General features: G+C 39.4%; 1 protein-coding gene across 1 annotated transcript; it reads left to right on the top strand.

Moving 5' to 3' along the window:
• The first annotated feature begins 10,353 nt into the window (after nucleotides 1-10,353).
• LOC118367225 (G-protein coupled receptor 183-like) lies at nucleotides 10,354-18,167 on the top strand. Its single transcript, XM_035750421.2, has 2 exons — nucleotides 10,354-10,582; nucleotides 14,503-18,167. The coding sequence occupies exon 2, from the start codon at nucleotides 14,529-14,531 to the stop codon at nucleotides 15,648-15,650; it is 1,122 nt and encodes a 373-aa protein (XP_035606314.1). The 5' UTR covers nucleotides 10,354-10,582; nucleotides 14,503-14,528; the 3' UTR covers nucleotides 15,651-18,167.
• The last annotated feature ends 5,762 nt before the right edge of the window (nucleotides 18,168-23,929 follow it).

Below are 23,929 nucleotides of genomic sequence, written 5' to 3'. Positions count from 1 at the left end.
ACTCACTAGGAAAACTAAAATACCAAAGGCTGGCCCTAAAATAATCTACCGCAGGTCCTACAGAGGGTTCAATCAGGATTAATTTGTGGATGAGATTAAGCTTGTGCAATGGTTAGAAGTGTGTAGTAAGGATGATCCTGAAATGTCACTAAGTTTGTTTATGAAATTATTTTTGAGTATAGCTGATAAGCATGCCCCTTCAAGAAAATGCAAATTGGTGTTGAACATTTCTAAAACTAAATGTATTGTATTTGGTTCAAGATATATGCTTGCTGATGATCCCCAATTGAATATGTCGATGAACAGAATACATGAAGAGCATGTGAAAAAAAACTAATGTTGGACGCAGCTTTATCATGGTCAGAACACATAGATAATATTGTTATTAAGATGGGTAAGGGAATTGCTGTTACAAGAAAATGTTCAGACAATGTAACATCTAGCACTCTGAAATAGGTGGTTCAATCCCTGGTCCTATCACACTTAGAGTACTGCCCGGTTATATGGTCATCGGCAGCAAAGAAAGATAGAAAAAAGCTCAAAACAGAGCTGCCAGATTATCTCTTCATTGCTCTCACCAAATGAATATTATTAAAATGTATCAGAATCTCTCATGGCTTCACGTTAAAAACAAGTTACTATCTAGTCTTCTGATTTTCTTTAGGAATGTTATATTTTTCAAAAAACAAACATTATTTTTCAGTCCAATTAGTACACACTTGTAACACGCATAACCACCAAACCAGACAGGCAAATTCGGGGCAGCTAAAACAACTCAAGACAAGGACAAATCACCTTAAATCTACAGTTTTATACAGAGCTATAGTTGAATGGAACTTTTTACCAATCCATATTTCTCAGGGAAAAAGTACATCCACGTTCAAGTAAAAAATAAAAGAACATCTAATATGATAGAACATATGACTGGACACCAAATAGAAAGTAGCAACTGAATGTTAAATGTGTTTCCTGTCAGGTATTTTAATTATCTGTATTGTCTACTTGTTGAATGTTTGTGAAGTCTTGATCATGGTTGTTTGTAACGTCTTGTTAATTGGTGTTGGACCGCAGGAAGAATAGCTAGCTTTATGGCATTAGCTACTGTGGATCCTAATAAAAATTACAAAATTACAAAATTACCCCTCTGTGGAAAGGTGAGACTCACAAGTGTTGATTTTGCTCTAGACCTCACGAGACTTATCTGAAGGTCCCTCAGTACCAGTTGAAAAAATGTATAGAAGTAAATATGGAGACTGCTAAGTACTGAAAAAATATGTGTTGATGTAAAAAATGTAAATGTTTCCTGATCTCAAGGGGTCAAACAGCAAAATGATCCTTGATATGACCTTCTTAAAACAATTCCATATACAGTTGAAGTCGGAAGTTCACAAACACCTTAGCCAAATATATTTAAACAAAGTTTTTCACAAATCCTGACATTTAATCCTTGTAAAAATTCCCTGTCTTAGGCCAGTTAGGATCACCACTTTGTTTTAAGAATGTGAAATGTCAGAATAATAGTAGAGAGAAGGATTTATTTAATCTTTTTTTTCTTTCATCACGTACCCAGTGGGTCAGAAGTTTACATACACTCAATTAGTATATGGTAGCATTGCCTTTAAATTGTTTAACCTGGGTCAAACGTTTCGGGTGGCCTTCCACAAGCTTCCCACAATAAGTTGGATGAATTTTGGCCCGTTCCTTCTGACAGAGGTGTAACTGAGTCAGGTTTGTAGGCCTCCTTGCTCGCACACGCCTTTTCTGTTTTTCCCACACATTTTCTATAGGATTGAGGTCAGGGCTTTGTGATGGCCACTCCAATACCTTGACTTTGATGCCCTTAAGCCATTTTGCCACAACTTTGGAAGTACGCTTGGGGTCATTGTTCACTTGGAAGAACCATCTGCGACCAAGATTTAACTGATGTCTTGAGATGTTGCTTTAATATATCCACATAATTTTCCTCCTCGTGATGCTATCTATTTTGTGAAGTGCACCAGTCCCTCCTGCAGCAAAGCACCCCCACAACATGATGCTGCTACCCCCGTGCTTCACGGTTGGGATGGTGTTCTTCGGCTTGCAAGCCTACCCCTTTTTCCTCCAAACACAACGATGGTCATTATAGCAAAACAGGTCTATTTTTGTTTCATCAGACCAGAGGACATTTCTCCAAGAAGTACGATCTTCGTCCCCATGTGCAGTTGCAAACCGTAGTCTGGCTTTTTGATGGCGGTTTTGGAGCAGTGACTTCTTCCTTGCTGAGCGGCCTTTCAGGCTACGTCAATATAGGGCTCGCTTTACTGTGGATATAGATACTTTTGTACCTGTTTCCTCCAGCATCTTCACAAGGTCCTTTGCTGTTTTTCTGGGAATGAGTTGCACTTTTCGCACCAAAGTACGTGAACGTAGTACCTTCAGGCATTTGGAAATTGTTCCCAAGGATGAACAAACCTTGTGGAGGTCTGGACTTTTTTTCCTGAGGTCTTGGCTGATTCTTTTGATATTCCCATGTTGTCAAGCAAAGAGGCACTGAATTTGAAGGTAGGCCTTGAAATACATCCACAGGTACACCTCCAATTGACTCAAATTATGTCAATTAGCCTATCAGAAGCTTCTAAAGCCATGACATAATTTTATGGAATTTTCCAAGCTTTAAAGGCACAGTCAACTTAGTGTATGTCAACTTCTGACCCAGTGAAATTGTGATACAGTGAATTAGAAGTAAACAATTGTAAACAATTGTTGGAAAAAATTACTTGTGTCATACACAATGTACATGTCCTAACCGACTTGCCAAAACGATAGTTTGTTAACAAGAAATATATGAAGTGATTGAAAAACGAGTTTTAATGACTCCAACCTAAGTGTATGTAAACTTTCGACTTCAACTGCATTTTTAGCAGTAAGGCCAAATAAAACATTTCAGGAAATAATTTTTTGATATAAAGTGCATTTGAAAAGTATTCAGCTCCCTTCCCTTTTTCCACATTTTGTTACATTTGAATAATAATAACAGTGTACCCCTCTCAAACTCAATGACAGAGCTACGGATAAAAAATGACAATGTTGTCCACATTCAGAGGCTAAACAGTATTTGTTTCAAAAGGCATTTTTGTCTACAGAAGAACAAGCATATAAATCACGTCAAATGTATTTATATAGCCCTTCGTACATCAGCTGATATCTCAAAGTGCTGTACAGAAACCCAGCCTAAAACCCCAAACAGCAAGCAATGCAGGTGTAGAAGAACGGTGGCTAGGAAAAACTCACTCGAAAGGCCATAACCTAGGAAGAACCTAGAGAGGAACCAGGCTATGTGGGGTGGCCAGTCCTCTTCTGGCTGTGCCGGGTGGAGATTATAACAGAACATGGCCAAGATGTTCAAATGTTCATAAATGACCAGCATGGTCAAATAATAATAATCATAGGCAGAACAGTTGAAACTGGAGCAGCAGCATGGCCAGGGGGACTGGGGACAGCAAAGAGTCATCATGTCAGGTAGTCCTGAGGCATGGTCCTAGCGCTCAGGTCCTCCGAGAGAGAGAAAGAAAGAGAGAAAGAGAGAATTAGAGAGAGCATACTTAAATTCACACAGGACACCGGATAGGACAGGAGAAGTACTCCAGATATAAAAACTGACCCTAGCCCCCCGACACATAAACTACTGCAGCATAAATACTGGAGGCTGCGACAGGAGGGGTCAGGAGACACTGTGACCCCATCCGATGACACCCCCAGACAGGGCCAAACAGGAAGGATATAAACCCACCCATTTTGCCAAAGCACAACCCGCCCACCACTAGAGGGATATCTTCAACCACCAACTTACCATCCTGAGACAAGGCCGAGTATTGCCCACAAAGATCTCCATGGCACAACACAAGGGGGGGCGCCAACCCAGACAGGAAGATCACATCAGTGACTCAACCCACTCAAGTGACGCAACCCTCCTAGGGACGGTAATGAAAGAGCCCTAGTAAGCAAGTGACTCAGCCCCTGTAATAGGGTTAGAGGCAGAGAATCCCAGTGGAAAGAGGGGAACCGGCCAGGCAGAGACAGCAAGGGCGGTACGTTGCTCCAGAGCCTTTCCGTTCACCTTCACACTCCTGGGCCAGACTACACTCAATCATATGACCCTCTGAAGAGATGAGTCTTCAGTAAAGACTTAAAGGTTGAGACCGAGTTTGCGTCTCTCACATGGGTAGGCAGACCATTCCATAAAAATGGAGCTCGATAGGAGAAAGCCCTGCCTCTCAGTTGGCCGGGCGGCCAGCTATAGGAAAAGTCTTGGTTGTTCCCAACGTCTTCCATTAAAGAATGATGGAGGCCACTGTGTTCTTGGGGACCTTCAATGCTGCAGAAATGTTTTGGTACCCCTCCTCAGATCTGTGCCTTGACATAATCCTGTCTCGGGGGCTCTATGGACAATTCCTTCGACCTCATGGCTTGGTTTTTGCTCTGACATGCACTTTCAACTGTGGAACCTTATATATACAGGTGTGTTCCTTTCCAAATCATGTCCAATCAATTTGTTTTACCACAGGTGGACGCCAATAAAATTGTACAAACATCTCAATGATGAACAATGGAAACAGGATGCACCTGAGCTCAATTTTGGGTCTCATAGTGAAAGGTCTGAATACTTAAGTAAATCATTTATCTCTGTTTGTATTTTTAATAAGTTTGCAAAACTTTCATGGGGTACTTTTGTGTAGATTGATGCACAAGTCCAACCACCAAACATTATTACTATGCATTACAACTATTTGAAATTGCATAAAACATCATGGCTGTCAATGGCAGCCTAAAGTGGTTGGTTTTCAAAATGGTACAGCTCTTTAACAGTTTAAGCTACTGTTACAACACCAACTGTAAAAAACTTACAGATCTTCTGAATATTGCGTCGGGCCATACACAGCCTTTTATATATATATATATATATATATATATATATATATATATGCCATTTAGCAGACGCTTTTATCCAAAGCGACTTACAGTCATGTTTGTTTATTTGGATCCCCATTAGCTTTTGCAGAAGCAGCAGCTACTCTTCCCAAGGTCCACAAAAAAACACAAAACATGACAAGAAAACACTGATACACTGATAGACTTAGACAGTCACACAAATTTAAAGTGCAACCAAATACAATGAATACAACAACAAAAATACACCAGGATTTGACACTATATTTTGTGAATGGGGCCTTTTTCAACCATTTGCTAAAAAGCTGTATGCTACCCAGCCAGCATAATGTTATCTGCATATGAGAGCTGCCAGTTGGGGAACACTGATACACTGTCAAGTTAGTTCAGACAATGACCGGGAGAGGTAGGTGAGGCTAAATGTAAAATTCAAGCCATTATGTGGCAGAAGAGGTAGGACAGCGAGCCTAACTCTCTGTGTGATTCTGATTTAGTCCACAGCAGTAAAATAGAGGTTTTCATTGGTGCAGTGAAATGTGCTGTTTTAGCAGGCAAAGCATTGCAGGAAATACTGAATTAAGATGCTCCCCCTGCCCAGGCCCCTGAACCTGTGTAGGGATTTTATTTGAACTTTGACCAAAGGAGTGGGATGGTTTTTTGATTGATCTGTTGTTTTTTTGTACAAAAAATGACATTCCGCAATGGACATTTATTTTTAATACTGTTTACTACCCTACAGTAGGTGGTGGAAGGGACATTAGATGTGTGTGAACTCCATTATACCAGAGAAGAAGAAGAAGTAACATTTATGCTTGGAGTGGTTGACACACGTTGTTTAACATGAATGATTGAAGGAGGAAAGACTATTGGTTTAGCTTTTGTTTGATTAAGTTTTTCTAAAGACTCATTCAAAATTTGGGTATGTGAGATATGCGGTGAGACCGTATGAACAAAAGTCATTTCAGTGTCATAGTTGTAAAATGTTTGGACATGTGGTAAGTGTCGGCAGAAGAAACAAATATTTTGATGTTGAAAAGTCTGAGGAAGCACGGTGCTGTAATTGTAATGGGAGTCATGCTTCCAAGTTCCAGGAGTGTCCTGTTAGGATAAAAGAGGTTGCAGTAGCTAGGATCTGGGCTTTCCAACAAGTCTCCTATGTGGAGGCAGTGCAAATAGTGGAAGGAGCAGGTGGAAATGCACCACAGCCTGCAGTGGATGTCGTTCATTAGAGGGATTTTAACATACTAACAGTGAAGAAGGTAGACTTTGTTAAGTGATACATTGCACTAGACAAACTAATATATATATATATATATTTTTAACTAAAAATCACTGTGAAGCCAGCTAAGTATGTTTTTAGATGCTTTTTTGCCCTTCCACGCTAAACACAAAATCAAGATGTTTTCTGTCTTTCTGTGACTGATGATAACTTCAGAACGAATGTGACAGTAGATATGTTTCTATTAACTTGTCCTGTGATTTTTTTTGGTCTGCATTTAGAATTTGGTATTGAAAACAAATGTGATATTTGCCTGCTTAGCATGCATGCGTTGCCATTTAACTATCTTGTGTCGATTAAAACAGCCGGACATTGTAACATCACACCTAAAAAATAAAAAATAACGCAAAAGCCTACAGTGTCGAATTAAAATGTTGTGGTTGAAGTGTTTCCATTACCCATTTAGACAAATTGCGCTTTAATAAAATGTCGACATCCTGTATGCCCTCCCACGTATCTGTTTAATGTCTCAAGTAGCCAGCACGGATAGAATGCAATAATTTACTAGTATTTGCCTTATTCTAATAATTCTCATGGGCCAACGTATCACCATGGATCTAGCACAAATGTGCATACACTACCGGCTGCTTAGGCTAGTCCGTGCCATGGTGAAACGTGCACCCTTGTAGATCAGAAATAATTGGATGGACAATCCTTGTCCTGCAATAAGACATTTTTATAGTTGAACAAATTAGATGTTGCAAGCAGTAAGCATTTAGAATTAAATATAGAGCTTATAGTTACATCATTTTTTATTTATTTTAAATTTATTTAACCTTTATTTAACTAGGTAAGTCAGTTAGGAACAAATTCTTATTTAAAATTATGACCTACAGTCCTCATGAGGGGACAGGGCCTGGGATTAAAAATATAGGACAAAACACACATCATGACAAGAGAGACACCACAACACTGCATAAAGAGAGACCTAAGACAACAACATAGTATGGCAGCAACACATGACAACACAGCATGGTAGCAACACAACATGCAGCAGCACAACATGGTAGCAGCAAAAAACTTGGACAAAATTGGACACAGACAATAATGGGGCAAAAAGGTAGAGACAACAATACATCACGCGAAGCAACCACAACTGTTAGTAAGAGTGTCCATGATTGAGTCTTTGAATGAAGAGATAGAGATAAAACTGTCCAGTTTGAGTGTTTTTTGCAGTTGCTAGCTGCAGCGAACTAAAAAGAGGAGCGACCCAGGGATGTGTGCACTTTGGGGACCTTTAATGTTCCCCCTCGTACCTTCAAAAGTATTCTGCAATCATAATGTATTTAAAAAACACTTTCATTCTCACTTGTCACAATAAATACATTTAGTCAAAAGAAAAATCCACCAGTGGTGGCTGGTGGTACTTTACATTGGGATGATTGGATCATGGCTGGAACAGAATGGACTGGTATCAAACACCTGGTTTTCCATTTGTTTGATACCATTCCATTCACTCCATTACATCCATTATTATGAGCTGTCTTTCCCTCACCAGCCTAAAATCCACCCCTGTCGAACAGGTAAAAATGTAGATTTTAAAAAAAGTCCTATATTTGCTGTTTCCTTAACACGTCACACATATTATTTTTTTGACATTGCGTTTGTCATATTAACCTGGGTTAATGGAAACCTGCCTACAGACGACAAATACAAAGCTGCCCATTGTTTTGCAAGGATATAAAGACAATTTAAATAACACAGAGATGACTGTAGTAACCATATATATACGGTATAGGCTGCGTAGGCCTATATATTTGAATGATATTGAAATAAGCATTTTATTTAGCTATTTGTACACTACTGTCTGTGATTTTTTTATGCAACATACAGGCACTTCATTAAGTGTAACATGCGTAATGAGGTACCAAATCTTGATTTAGTGCATTATTATCGGGTAAGCATTAGAATAGGCCGCCCCAATATTTGTAGTCATAGGTGATAATATCTCTCTAGGAGCTGATCCGTTGTCAGTATTGTGGAATAATTATAATGTTAAAGCGTCAATCAGAAGTAGAAACAAAAACAAAGCGGTCGCCCCACCTCTGACTCTTCAAAAAGCTGGGGTATGGAGCTGGAGAAATGTAACCTCACTATGATTGCAAGGACTGATCATCCATTGTATCAAAATTATAGTTTCAACCATGTTTTGAGGATATATGGTGTTTTTTATTTTTACATTTTTTTGCTTACAAATATTGTAGTAAACAAGCTTATATTTTGGCTTCTGATGGGGTACGACAGTTGAACTAAGTTCATAAGGCATTTATAAGTCAAATTCTTCAAGAATCAACATACAGTGGTTCTTCGTTTAAAAGTTTTGAGCTTATGCCTCGACCGTTTGTAGTAGATGGTGACAGATTCTGGTAAATTGCATCATTCTGGCAATTCTGCATTCTGTGGCACCCCGCAAACGAAGAACCACTTGTATCATTGATTTATACGTCCAAATAACAAGGTAGCAACTGCTGATTGATACTAAGGTAAGAGGGACAATGCTGATCCGAGAGCAGTGCTTCCTTTCTTCCTTTCTTGGTAATTCTGCAAGGGATTTCCTCCTCTTCTTCCGAAGAGGAGAGGCGAGAAGGATCGGAGGACCAATATGCGGCATGGTAAGTGTCCATGGTTCTTTTAATAAGAAATACTACACATGAACACGACTGAAATACAAAAACAATAATTGTGGAACGAACGAAACCCAAAACAGTACCGTGTGGTGAAAAACACAGACACGGAAACAAACACCCACAAACAGTGAAACCCAGGCTACCTAAGTATGATTCTCAATCAGAGACAATTAATGACACCTCCCTCTGATTGAGAACCATACTAGGCCGAAACATAGAAATCCCCAAATCATAGAAAAACAAACATAGACTGCCCACCCCAACTCACGCCCTGACCATACTAAATAATGACAAAAACAAAGGAAATAAAGGTCAGAACGTGGCAAATTCGAGTTCCACTGTAGACAATTTAGTAGATTTTCTTAAATGTCTTCTTAGAGAATACCTATGGGAGAATGCTACATTTCTATACATCCTTCAAGAAAGAAAACTAGTTAGCGGATCGCGGTGCCATCTGCTGTCCATTAAATGGTAGGGAATGAAGTTCTCAAATGGTTCTATCTGTATTATGGAGTATTGACAGAGAAATGAATATGGGAAAAAATCACTTAACATGCATTGCTGGCTCAAAAGCTAATATAGACGTCTATGAATGAGTGGTTACATTTCTCCACCCTCATCCCTTAGCTTTTTAGCTAAAACACTATTATTTCAATTAAGGCTTCTAGTTTTAAATCCCAAACCATGTCATTACAACTCTACTCATCACTGGGTTTCCCAAACTCGTTCTTCGAGACCCCAAGGTTTGCAAATTAAGGTTTTTGCCCAAGCACGACTCAGCTGATTCAAATGATCAACTAAGCATCAAGCTTTGAATGTGCATGGTTGCATGGCCGCAAATGCCCCATGTGTGTGCGTGAATGTGCGTGCGGGCTTACACAAATGTTTCTCTGTGTGTTGGTAGATGTTCGTGAAAGAGAACTCATACCAGACCACAAAACTTTACTTTGAAAGAAAAAAGTAGGAACATATGAAAATGTCAATGATTAATGTCAAGATATAAGGTCATGAGTTTGAAACCACATCCTCTCATGGGTACACATACTGTACACATGGCACAGCACGTTGCCCAGATAACTTTTTCCAAACAGAGACTTTTACTTTTACTTTACTATGAACAAAATAAACACCTAATGATGTAAGGGGGGGTGGAGCTGATAGCAAAATGTATCAATTATTGTTTGATTATCTATCAGTTGTACCTAAGTTGGCATTCATTATTTATAAAATTATTATCAACAAATGAGTAATATGTTTATAATTATAAAAGAGATGGCTACCACAAGTAGTACGTTACAAAACTACATCTGAGATTTAGTTCCATGTTTATATTCTTTACAGTATTCAAAATAAAAACATTAAAAGTGTAGATATATGTGACAACTTGGTTTTTATGGGCATCAGCAGGTTCCAGTTTCACCTAACCAAAAAACAGAGACAGTATGGGAGAGAGAGCGTGAGCGAGTGAGAGAGAGACACAGAGAGAGGGATAAAGAAAGAGCAGAGAGATCCACAAACTCAAGAGCATAAACAGTAACACAGGATATTTTGATGTCACTATGGTTACGAAAGCCAGCCCGCCACTCAATCTTAGTTCTCTATTTGTCACTATGTGTCACTCTGCTCTAAAAGCCTGGGGCAACGTGGTCTTTGCTGAACTCTGAGAGAACAATTATAATCTCATGCCAAGGAGGAACTATCCTGTTTAACTCTCATACTTTGGAAGAATACAGAAATACAGTTGATTTTGGTAAGTTCACGTTTGTGGTTTGGTTTAATCAATTGTTGATTTTGTAAGCATTCTCATTTATTCAACTTGATATTGACTTCAACTTGACAGTTAGAAGTGTGAAAGTATTGGGAAGCTAAATTCAAAATCAAACAATTGCTGCAAAACAAAAATTTGCAGTATTGAGAACTGTAAACTATGGCGGACAATATGTTCTTTTCATGTTCAATGTAAAATCAATGAATCATTAGGTTCACATTATCAAACAAATTATTATCATACCAAAATAACGCTGTTGAATGACTGAGACCTGGCTGTTAAAACCAGGCCAATTTATAACTTAATAATATAGACTTAGAAATGTACAACACTATTCCAAAGTCAACAACAGCCAATCAGCAGGTGGCTAACTTATTATGAAGCTGTATGACGACATGATTCACAATATAGCTCAAATATCTAGAGGTTAAGATGTTTAAATTACTCATTCTAATACCTGACTCTAATGCTGTGGCCACCGCACAATTATATATAGAACAACAAATTATAGGACCTCTACAGGGGCTACACTGTTTTTAACATGTTTTTACTCTAGATAAAAAGCTGTAGGATTTGTACAAAGGAAAAAATGAAAAAGTCTATTTTAAAAAAGACAAAAGACTTTTGACCTTGTGTGAAAGTTGTAACTGCAGTTCACAAAGAAATACCCAGAGCCCTTGGGTTTGGCTTTGTGTTAATGGGTCAGGAAACATATTTATTTTCCAGCCTGAGTCTGCTCTATCAGATAGCAGTCTCATGTCTGGGCTGTGACCAGGGTCACGCATTTTGACTCTCCTAAAAAAGGATATGGTCTGGCTGGGTGCCTAGGGATGTAGACTTCCTAGTGTATGACTGACCTATAGGGATGTAGACTTCCTAGTGTGCAAGTGTCTTTCAACACCAATATTTTTCTGTGACATGACTGTGACAGAGCTGCGTGCTGTGAAAACCCCTTGTATTGTTTGTAGACTTCCATCATGCTGTACCCAAGTCAACTGCATGTGCTTTGTATAGATATTAATGGTAGATGGGTGAAATAAATATGCTAGCCTGCAATGGGAGTGAATGCATGTGTCAAATTTCTTCAAAGTAAGGTGCTACAAAACAATCATTGAAATGGGTCATTTAGCATGTAAAAAATATTGAACACATGAAAATGGATGAATGCATTTAGCGAAACTGGTCCAAATGTGCCTCTACACTGGAGTCTTCCCTCTGTACATATGTTACCACAAGGTGGCAAGAGAGTTGATAATAATAATAATTATTATTATACATTATTACCGCAAGGTGGCAAGAGAGTTGATATTTTCATGTGATTACTTGTTATATTTCACATGTGACAATACTGATTCCTATGCCTTATGAGCAGACGCAATGACCTGATATATTTTGGGAAATAAGAATAGGTCAATTGGTTTTAAGTGTTAAGCAGAATATCAAAATACCATTTTAATCCAAATTATAGTAACACTTCTTAAAAAATATCAGAAATAGGCATTAATACATGATTTATAAACTGCCAACAAATATATTTGTAAACATTTATAAATATGTATATACAATCCTTCCATTCTATGAGCAACATTTACAATAATGTATAAAGCATTACATAAACATTTATTAAAGTCACTTTTATGTAAAGTCCCCAGTACCGGTTCCGACCGACATGAATATAAATCTCATATAAATCGATCTGTGGACATGTAGATCAAAATGGCTTGCATCGAGCCGTAGCCTTGATTCTCACGGACATAGGAGTATGTCTCGTTTGCCTGTGTGAAGCAGGATGTGAAATCTGACACCACTTGAAGCTGGCATGTCCCTCCTACCATTTCATTATCTCTTCTCGCTATCCATCATTTCCTAGCTGAACCCTACGTCACAGCCGTAGGAGAGTTGCTGTAGCATATTCAGAGCTCGATTTATAGGCAGTAATTTAAAATAATTCATCGATTTTAAACAAAAATCACTTTCTGTTTGTCATAGACGGACAACATTAATATGAGAGGAAAGATGAGTTCCTAACGAGTTCAAAAAGCCAAGTTGGAGCTCTGTGAGACGTCCACAGCGATGGGGGCAGACGTTTTAATTAAGAGAGACATTTTCTTTAACACTAAGTATAAAAATATGTATTTTACATTTATAAGGAAAGTTAAATATTATAGTTAGTTGTTTTATAAATTAATTATTCCATATTTAGAAAAAATATAAGTCGTTTCAAGCCTTATTCATACATCATTTAAAATACTTCATATTTTCATTATATTTGTACTGTTTATTTGAGTTTGTGTCCTCAACAGTGAGATTTAAACCTTTCTCTGAGTCTGCAGGATTACTAGTTATTGTTGGGATTACGTAGATTACATTTCTGATTACATTTAGTTACATTTAAGAGGTTTTTAATGCTTTTTCAATAAAGTTACTATCAAGTGTTACCGATATGACTTATGTAGAAAGCAGCTATCTCCTTCAGACCATTGAGGTCAGTATACAAACACATTGAGAAAGAATAGTTTTACTTCCTTACTGAAAGCAGAATTTCCCATTATAGATACCCACCTGATCTGTTCATGCAAAATCATACTTAGAGTAACAAGTTCCATAGCTGTGACTTCAAATCACGCTCTAAATAGGGGACAGGACACAATAAGTGCCAAGCAGTAGGATGTCATTTTCACATTACTACAAGCCAAATCCTTCTCACTAGCTAAGTTTCCAACCAATTGGCGACACATTTTTATGCAAATATTAAAAAATCTGTATTAAGAAAATATGCAAATGTTCCCACCAGTGGTGTTTCCACCAAACAGACTTGACATAGTGCACACAAAATGTATGTTTTCATGTACCGAATAAAAAACAAACAGTTTTGTCACAAAAACTGTTGTAAAAAAGCAAATGTGCCTAATCTGGTCTTGGCATGTGCGCTCTAGACAACAGCTTGAAGATACAGTGTGGGTAAACTGTGTGGTTCGGCTAGTCTACATGATTATGGATAAGAGCCAGAATAATTTTATTTGTCAAACGGCAGTCAAGCATCGAGCATCATTTCACCAGAATAAGACCCTCTATTTATTGTATATATATTTAAGGAGCGTCAAGATCACTGTGCACCAATGGAGGTTGCTGAGGGGACGGCTCATAATAATGCCTGGAACGGCACGAATGGAATATCATCAAACACATGGAAGCCATGTGTTTGATGTTGTTGATACCTTTCCACCAATTCCGCTCCAGCCATTACCATTTGCCTGTCCTCCCCAATTAAGGTGCCACCAAAGTCCTGTGCTATGCACTTTCACCACCATGTAAAGTTCATCGTAACTTATTTCATCTGTAGCCTAATTTACTGTGTGTTCCTCCGTATCATCGTGTGACTCCAAGTTAACTTCAAAATTATGGTTATTATATCAATAATTGCATTCTTTCTGGCATAATTAATTTTACTGACACAAAAAGATCCCACCATGTCAAACGAACAAATTATCTGTCTGCATTTATATAATTGTACTGAAACAAACTTCCTGTTTTCATCCCAGCTTTTGTGATTTTTACTCATGTAAAAACTGTGGATGGAAACATGCTTATTATAGACATGAATTTATCCAGTATATAATTATGTGTACCTATACATCTATATCCATCAGAGGAGGATGGTGGGAGAAGCTATAGGAAGACAGGCTCATTGTAATGGTTGGAATTAAATAAATTGAACGGTATCAACCAAATCAATCATATGGAAATCACATGTTTAACTATGTTCCATTCATTTCGTTCCAGCCATTACAATGAGCCTGTCCTTCTATTGCTCCTCCCACAAGCCTCCTCTGATATTCATTCAGTCAATAGTCATGTGTAAATCTAAATGCAAACAATGTTTCTTCTTTTTACGGCTATAGCTAGCTTCACAATAGCCACTAGCCCAATGATGGAGGTGATGAGGACCTCCAGCCATGCAAATCCAACCCCTACCCCCACCCTCAATGACTCAAACACCTGCACGACACTGTATGACCACCTGGAGTACGCCCGAGTCCTCATGCCCCTCTTCTACAGCATCGTCTTCTCCGTGGGGTTGCTGGGCAACGCCCTGGCGCTGCATGTCATCCGGCCCAACCTAAAGAAGATGAACTCCACCACGCTCTACTCCGCCAACCTGGTAATCTCTGACATTCTGTTCACACTGTCACTACCGTTACGGATAATCTACTACGCCCTGGGCTTCCACTGGCCCCTGGGGGATTCCCTGTGTAAGATCACAGGGCTGATCTTCTACATCAACACGTATGCCGGGGTCAACTTTATGACCTGCCTCAGTGTGGACCGATTCATTGCTGTGGTCTTGCCGCTCCGGTTCGCACGCTTCCGGAAGGTCTCCAATGTCCGGTTTATCTGCGTTGGGGTGTGGTTGCTGGTCTTAATGCAAACTTTGCCCCTCCTCTCCATGCCCATGACTAATGTGGAGTCTGATGGCTTCATCACTTGTATGGAGTATCCTAACTTTGAACAGGTGCCCAACATCGCCTACATGCTGATCGGCGCCGTGTTCCTAGGCTATGGAGTCCCCGTGGTGACTATCTTATTGTGCTACTCCATACTGTGCTGTAAACTCCGCCTCTCGGCAAAGACCAATCACTTAACGGACAAGTCGGGGCGCAGCCGCAAAGCCGTTGGGGTGATCTGCTGCGTCTCCCTGGTGTTCGTGGTGTGTTTCAGCCCCTACCACATCAACCTCCTCCAATACATGATCCGAAAGCTGATCTATGAAACGGACTGTGCTGAACTCACTGCCTTCCAGATCTCCTTACACTTCACTGTTTGTCTGATGAACCTTAACTCCTGCCTGGATCCATTTATCTACTTCTTTGCCTGTAAGGGTTACAAGAGGAAGGTGCTGAAGATCCTGAAGAGGCAGGTGAGCGTGTCCTTCTCCAGCGCAGTACGGACATCGCCCGAGGGTTCATCCAGAGATGTCGTAGATGGTAAGAAGATCCACCTCAACAGCACTAGATACGAACAGTGTGTCCAACAGAATGGCCAAAGGTGAGTGACAACCAACCAACAGACCGGTGAGTCAAAGACCAACCAACAGATCGGAGAGCCATCAACCAGAAAACAGACCAGCCAACAGACCGGTGAGCCCACGACCAGCCAACAAACCTTTGAGCCAACGACCAGCTGACAGACTGGTTAGTCAATGACCAGGAAACAGACTGGTATGCAAACAACCAGCAAACTATTTGAATAACATACTATATGTTATGATTTTGAAAAACACATAATATGTTATGATTTCTAGCTAGGTGGCTAATGTTAGCTACTGTATGCTAAGGGTTAAAGTTAGGGGTTAAGGTTAGGGTTACGTTTAGGAGTTAGGTTAAAGGGTTCAGGTTAGGGGAAGGGTTAGCTACCATGCTAAGTAGTTGCAAAGTAGCTAAAAAGTAGTAAATAGTTGAAAGTTGCTAATTAGCTCAAATGCTTATCTGTTGTCCATGATGAGATTTGAACTCGCAACCTCTTGATTGTTAGACATCTACGTCAGTAAATTGCAAGAGGATGTCTGAGGAGATAGACTGAACTATAACTGTATAACTGATTAACAGTTTAAAGAGGTATCTCACGCCCTCTGGAAATAGAGCCACTTAGGACAGCCAAGGTAACAAACTGTTTCTGCCTCTTGCCAATACAGTAGTGCTGAGCGATTCACCGTAAAATAATCCCTTGTTATTAAACAACTAATTTACAGACATCCTTTCAATTATATTAATTCCATATAGTTCTGCTTTTTTTGTGAGCTCAACGTGCTGTTTCTCTAGAGAGAAATCCAATCATTAATGAGAGAAACGTAGTCAATGGGCGCATTTGAGCGGATCACTTTTGTCAAGTCGATGACCATCGTTGCGCCTACGTGTCGACTGCATATACTTTACAAACTACCATGACTTCAGTCTGCAGCCATCACCTGCATTGTGGGAGGATCTATTGTCATTGACTCACACAAACGTGACCACAGGCATGATTCAAATAGGAACACATTTTGATACGAGTCATATATACAGTTGAGTAATTCAAATTAGTTTGATATTTGAGGCTGTTTCTCACTGATTGCAGTTTAGAATTGTTGAAATAAACATGGCTCCAAACCCCAGAACACACACTCACAAAGAAAAACTTTTATTAACAATGTCAGCACTGCCATGTTGATCTGAGCCTTGCTGTTGGAAAACCACATTAGTGTTTGACTTTGGTTGTCACAGATGCACCTCCTCCGACCACTCCTCAACTTTCGTCAACAGTCGGTTGCTTTCGTTTTACCCGTTAAACACACCTAATAACTATGTGGGACGTCAGGCAAATATTCAACCTAGTTCAGCACAGAACTGTTGTAATTAACTACAATTACCATAATCCATTGTGCATGTTCTTCCCAGTCCCGGACAGAGGCGGACACATAGACCAGAAGGATAGAGACAGTTCGTGAGGTAGCTCTACCCAATTGATAGTTGTAGTATTTGGTAATAAGCAGTCTTGAAAGTATGCCTTATCTACTTTCAACAACTAATACAATTATTTTGTCAGCCAGCTAGTTACTCACCTAGCTAAAAAGGATGACTTGTTCAATGGGATGCACAGAGATAACTTTAGATGGATGTCTGGCTGACAGGCTGGCTGGCTGCTACTGCCTGAGCAGAGATGAGATGATGACTTTAAGTGAATGAAATGGAATGAAATGAATGGAATGAAAAATAATAAACTCATCAAATAAAAACGAAGTAATATACACAACTGAAATATTTTATTAAAGTAAAGTTATGGTTAATAATGATGGCAGTAATGGGCTACCAAATTACCATCATGGTAGTTAACTATATTTTTTACAATTTTTTTCTGTGTTGTTACAGCATTCAACCCACTGTCAGTCAGGAAAAAAAGGCAGGCGATGGCATCAAAAATATGTTAATGTCATTACTTAGAAATGCATTTCATGTTTTAAAAAAAGTGATTGGTTAAAAAAATTATCTCAAATAACACTTATCGCTCTGCACTACAATACAGTGACACGTTTTTTGCCTCTTGCAAATAGTGACAACTTGATCAAAAGCAGAAACACATGAGCATATAAGGACAATATTAGACATCATGGACACTGGCATGAAAATATGTCCCAAAATGGACAGCTGAATATTACTTCATAGTTTCAGAGACTCTGACTATAGAATAGAAAGCTTTGGAACATCACAATGCTGAGGAATGAAAAATCAGACAATGTTGATTATACCTTTTGTGTATACATTTCCTGCATTAATTCTTCAATTTACCTTTTGATTATTGATAAATGTAAAATATGTCAACACCATGTACTAAATGTAACTATGTCCCTCCATTCATTTTATCAGAGTCAATGACATCCATATTTTTTTTACCAAGTTGATCACATTTTTTATTCCTTTGTTCACAATAAGGGTTCCCCTCTGTTTTTGATTAATGTGATGACTGTGTGTTGATATCAAACCATTTAATTTTGAATAAAAAAGAAATGGAAATAAATAATATATTTTCTGCTTTTGAGGTGTTCAAGATCATGTGGTATTCCTCAGAAAGATACAATGAATGTCCATCCATATCGGTAATGTTGATCAGACTCCACCCTTTGCCCACACTGCTTGTCAGACACAACCACAGTAACTTATCCGAGCCTCAAGAGGGCAGTGTTATATAGAAAGAGAAAGATAATACAGTAGAACGTTTACAGTTGAAGTTGGAAGTTTACATACACCTTAGACTCAGTGTTTCACAATTCCTGACATTTAATCAAAGTAAAAAATTCCCTGACTTAGGTTAGTTAGGGATCACCACTTTATTTTTAAAATGTGAAACGTCAGAATAATAGTACAGAGAATGATTTATTTCAGCTTTTATTTCTTTCATCACATTCCCAGTGGGTCAGAAGTTTACATACACTCACTTAGTATTTGGTAGCATTGCCTTTAAATTGTTTAACTTGGGTCAAACATTTTGGGTAGCCTTCCACAAGCTTCCCACAATAAGTTGGGTGAATTTTGTCCCATTCCTCCTGACAGAGCTGGTGTAACTGAGTCAGGTTTGTAGGCCTCCTTGCTTCTTCAGTTCTGCCCACACATTTTCTATAGGATTGAGGTAAGGGCTTTATGATTGCCACTCCAATACCTTGACTTTGCTGTCCTTAAGCCATTTTGCCACAACTTTGGAAGTCATTGTCTTTTTGGAAGACCCATTTGCGACGAAGCTTTAACTTCCTGACATATGTCTTGAGATGTTGCTTCAATACATCCGGATAATTTTCCTTCTCTATTTTGTGAAGTGCACCAGTCCCTCCTGCAGCAAAGCAACGACACGAAATGATGCTGCCACCCCTGTGCTTCACAGTTGCAAACCTTAGTCTGGCTTTTTTATGGATGGTTTTGGAGCAGTGGCTTCTTCCTTGCTGAGCGGCTTTTCATGTTATGTCGATATAGGACTCGTTTTACTATGGATATAGATATTTTGTACCTGTTTCCTCCAGCATCTTCACAAGGTCCTTTGCTGTTGTGGGATTGATTTGCACTTTTCGCACAAAAGTATGTTCATCTCTAGGAGACAGAACGCGTCTCCTTCCTGAGCAGTATGAAGGCTGTGTGGTCGCATGGTGTTTATACTTGAGCACTATTGTTTGTACAGATGAACGTGGTACCTTCAGGCTTTTAGAAATTGCTGCCAAAGATGAACCAGACTATTGGTGGTCTACAATTTGTTTTCTGAGGTCTAGGCTGGTTTCTTTTGATTTTCCCATGATGTCAAACAAAGAGGCACTGGGTTTGAAGGTAGGCCTTGAAATACATCCACAGGTACACCTCCAATTGACTCAAATTATGTAAATTAGCCTATCAGAAGGTTCTAAAGCCATGACATCATTTTATGTAATGTTCCAAGCTATTTAAAGGCACAGTCAACTTAGTGTATATTAACTTCTGACCCAGTGGAATTGTGATAAAGAGAATTCTGTGTCATGCACAAGTAGATGTCCTAACCGACTTTCCAAAACTGTAGTTTGTGAACAAGAAATTTGTGAAGTGATTGAAAAACAGTTTTAATGACTCCAACCTAAGAGTATTTCAACCTCCGACTTCAATTGTACTTGTGAAGTAGATTGGTTGCTTTATAACACGAATGTGTCCTTTATTCACTGGATGCTTGTTTGTAAAGTAGTTTGTAAAATAGCAGGGGCACATGCCTAAGAAAGTTGAGGGTATGTTTTATTAGTTTGGGACAACCAAACCTAAACCAGCCCACATAGGCCTACATATGCCTGTCCACCAATACATGTACACTAGGTAAATTAGCCTATATTGTTGTTTTCTCAGGGTGCTGTATGGAATGATATTAGTGCCACCACAAATTGAATCTGGATTTAATAATTTTGAATTTGTATGACTGAATTGAATTCTCTAATACACATAGTGCTGGACTCCATAGGAGTATGCTCATAGCAGGTATATATTATATATTATATTATAGACCAGAACAATTTCTGGTGAACATTTAACAGCCTGACTCCAAGCTAAAGAATCAGTGACGGAAACACAGACATGATGCCAACCACATGATGGCTGTCACAGGAAGAGACACAGACTGTTGTCAACAACATATTGGTAAGAACACAACACACCATATGGTATAGACAATCTGAAGAAAAGAGTGATTTGCAACTTTATTTCTGAAGATTTACCCCAGAAGCAAAGCATCTAACAAATTAATGAATACTATTTAACTGACTCATTTATATAGTTTATATGACTGTATTCACTATTTCTAGGCATTCTAATCCACACTCAATGCATAAGGGGTATCATATTGGCCCTACTCTGGATTGAGACGACACCCTTGACATTATCAATATCAGTACCTCACTCTAACCAGATTACAAGCTAACCGACTCATCATAACAAAATATGCAACAAATGTAACCTTTAAAGGCAGCAGCCACATGGTGCATTGTAGTCTTCTATTGAGTAGAGGAAATATCAGATCAGTGTGGGAAATTCTTATAGATGTTTATCCCCATTGTGTCTCAAATCCTCAGTGATGAACGTGGTGATCTGTGATGATAATGGAAAAGAAAAGTCCGCGAGGAGAGAATAATGATTTTCTGTTTACATAAAAAAAAGTTAGCTTTCATGACCCTCAAGGGTTCTGATTTACAGTGTCCACTTTGTAATCCATGTAAACTTGATCTGAAAAATATGAAATGTGCCTTCTTTTCACACACACACACACACACAGTTCCATGCTATGCATTCATACCCTAGTCCATCATTGACCTTGAGGCATCTCACTCACAGTTTGCATCCATTAAAAAGCTGTGGCTGTGTAAAAATCATCTCCCACCGTCAGTGTGAAATGTCTATTACCACCCGATCTTATTTCCTGTTTATATGGCGACTACCTCAACATACTGTTTTTAATTACTTCTCTCCGGCAGCAGATGTTTCTGGCAGCAACCTGCTGTGGATTACTCCCGCGAGAGCTAATGCGCTATGACGGACCCCACTTTTCCAATCAATAACTTGCCCTAAAACTGCCATCTTCACTGCCAAATACAACACCCAATTCTAATCACACATCATTTTCTTTAAGGGAGTTTAATTGCAGATTGTAGCTGTAGACCTTTCTGGTGTTCTCTGATAAAGAAATAAGAGACCTGCACACGTAGCAATAATATGCGGGTATATCATCTCTTTAAACTTTTTGTTATTTAAAGTTTGGGTGGTGCGTATCGCTTTCTTGTGTTTCTTCCATAGTTAACTACTATATCAACAATGAAAATGATACAACACAGGAAGTGAGGGCCGCTTTACACTATCTCACTGTGGTCAACCAAGAAAACGGTCCTTCTGAAATAACACTGTGTATTCACTTCGTCTTATGTGTATTGAGCTCGACACTCAGAGAGAGAGAATGAAAGAGTAACATGGCTACAAGTCACATTGCATCGCAAGTCCCTTGAAGTGTTTGTGAGGTCTCTGGTAGAATGCTGAGATTGAGAGCAAGGACATGATAAAAAATAAATGAGACAAGTAGGTGCCCTTTTACTGAGCTGAGCTAAGTAGATCTAGATAATCTCTTCTGAAGAATTGCACTACCATATATATTTTTTTTGGTGGGGGGTATGTTTTAAATAGATAAAGAGAACAAACTCAACAAAAAAAGAAACGTCCCTTTTTCAGGACCCTGCCTGTCAAAGATAATTTGTAAAAATCCAAATAACTTCACAGATCTTCATTGTAAAGGGTTTAAATACTTGTTCAATGAACCATAAACAATTCATGAACATGCACCTGTGGAACGGTCGTTAAGACACTAACAGTTTACTGACGGTAGGCAATTAAAGTCACAGTTATGAAAACTTAGGACACTAAAGAGGTCTTTCTACTAACTCTGAAAAACACACAAAAAAGATGCCCAGGGTCCCTGCTCATCTGCGTGAATTTGCCTTAGGCATGCTGCAAGAGGGCATGAGGAATGCAGATGTGGCCAGGGCACAGAACTACAGGGAGACAGGATGGACTGCTGATTGTCCTCGCAGTGGCAGACCATGTGTACCAACACCTGCACACGATGGGTACATCCGAACATCACACCTGTGGGACAGGTACAGGATGGCAACAACAACTGCCGAGTTACACCATGAACGCACAATCCTTCCATCAGTGCTCAAACTGTCCGGATTAGACAGAGAGGCTGGACTGAGGGCTTGTTGGCTTGTCCTCACCAGACATCACCAGGCAACTACGTCACCTATGGGCACAAACCCACCATCACTGGACCAGACAGAACTGGCAAAAAGTGCTCTTCACTGACGATTTGTTGTTTTGTCTCACGAGGGGTGATGGTTGGATTCGCGTTTATCATCAAAGGAATGAACGTTACACTGAGGCCTGTACTCTGGAGCGGAATCGATTTGGAGGTGGAGGTTCCGTCATGGTCTGGGGTGGTGTGTCACAGCATCATCGGACTGAGCTTGTTGTCATTGCAGGAAATCTCAACGCTGTGCGTTACAGGGAAGACAACCTCCTCCCTCATGTGGTACCCTTCCTGCAGGCTCATCCTGACATGACCTTCCAGCATGACAATGCCACCAGCCATACTGCTTGTTCTGTGCGTGATTTCCTGCAAGACAGAAATGTCAGTGTTCTGCCATGGCCAGCAAAGAGCCCGGATCTCAAAACCATTGAGCACGTCTGGAACATGTTGAATCGGAGGGTGAGGGCTAGGACCATCCCCCCCAGAAATTTCAGAGAACTTGCAGGTCCCTTGGTGGAAGTGTGGGGTAACATCTCACGGCAATAACTGGCAAATCTGGTGCAGTCCATGAGGAGGAAATGCACTGCAGTACTTAATGCATCTGGTGGCCACATCAAATACTGACTGTTACTTTTGATTTAGACCCTCCCTTTGTTCAGGGACACATTATTAAATTTATGTTAGTCACATGTCTGTGGAACTTGTTCAGTTATGTCTCAGTTGTTGAATCTTGTTATGCTCATACAAATATTTACACATGTTAAGTTTGCTGAAAAGACACGCAGTTGACAGTGAGTGGACATTTCTTTTTTTGCTGAATTTATTGGTTGATCAAATATTATTTGAAGAAGCATCTATTTTGTCTGAGTTGTCTCAGGTTAGAACACACTGAGCTAGATCTTGATACATACAGTGCATTCAGAAAGTATTCAGATCCCTTCACTTTTTCCACATTTTGTTACGTAATGCCTTATTCTGAAGTATATTAAATTAATATTTTCACTTAACAATCTCCACATAATACCCCATAATGACAAAATAATTCAGACCCTTTACTATGAGACTCAAAATTGAGTTCAGGTGCATCCTGTTTCCATTGATCATCCTTGAGATGATTCGACAACTTGGAGTCCACCTGTGGGAAATTCAATTGATTGGACGTAATTTACAAAGGCACACACCTGTCTATTTAAGGTCCCACAGTTGACAGTGCATGTCATAGCAAAAACCAAGCCATGAGGTCGAAGGAATTGTCCGTAGTGCTCCGAGACAAGATTTTGATGAGGCACAGATCTGGGGAAGGGTAACAAAAAATGTCTGCAGCATTGAAGGTCCCCATGAACAGAGTAGCCTCCTTCATTCTTAAATGGAAGAAGTTTGTAATCACCAAGACTCTTCCTATAGCTGGCTGCCCGGTAAACTGAGCAATCAGGGGAGAAGGGCCTTGGCCAGGGAGGTGACCAAGAACCCAATGGTCACTCTGACAGAGCTCCAGAGTTCCTCTGT

Source organism: Oncorhynchus keta, chromosome 34 (assembly GCF_023373465.1).
Source record: "Oncorhynchus keta strain PuntledgeMale-10-30-2019 chromosome 34, Oket_V2, whole genome shotgun sequence".
NCBI classification, from domain to species: domain Eukaryota; kingdom Metazoa; phylum Chordata; class Actinopteri; order Salmoniformes; family Salmonidae; genus Oncorhynchus; species Oncorhynchus keta.
The sequence above is the reverse complement of the archived record's forward strand: the minus strand, read 5'-3'. Positions and strand labels throughout refer to the sequence as shown.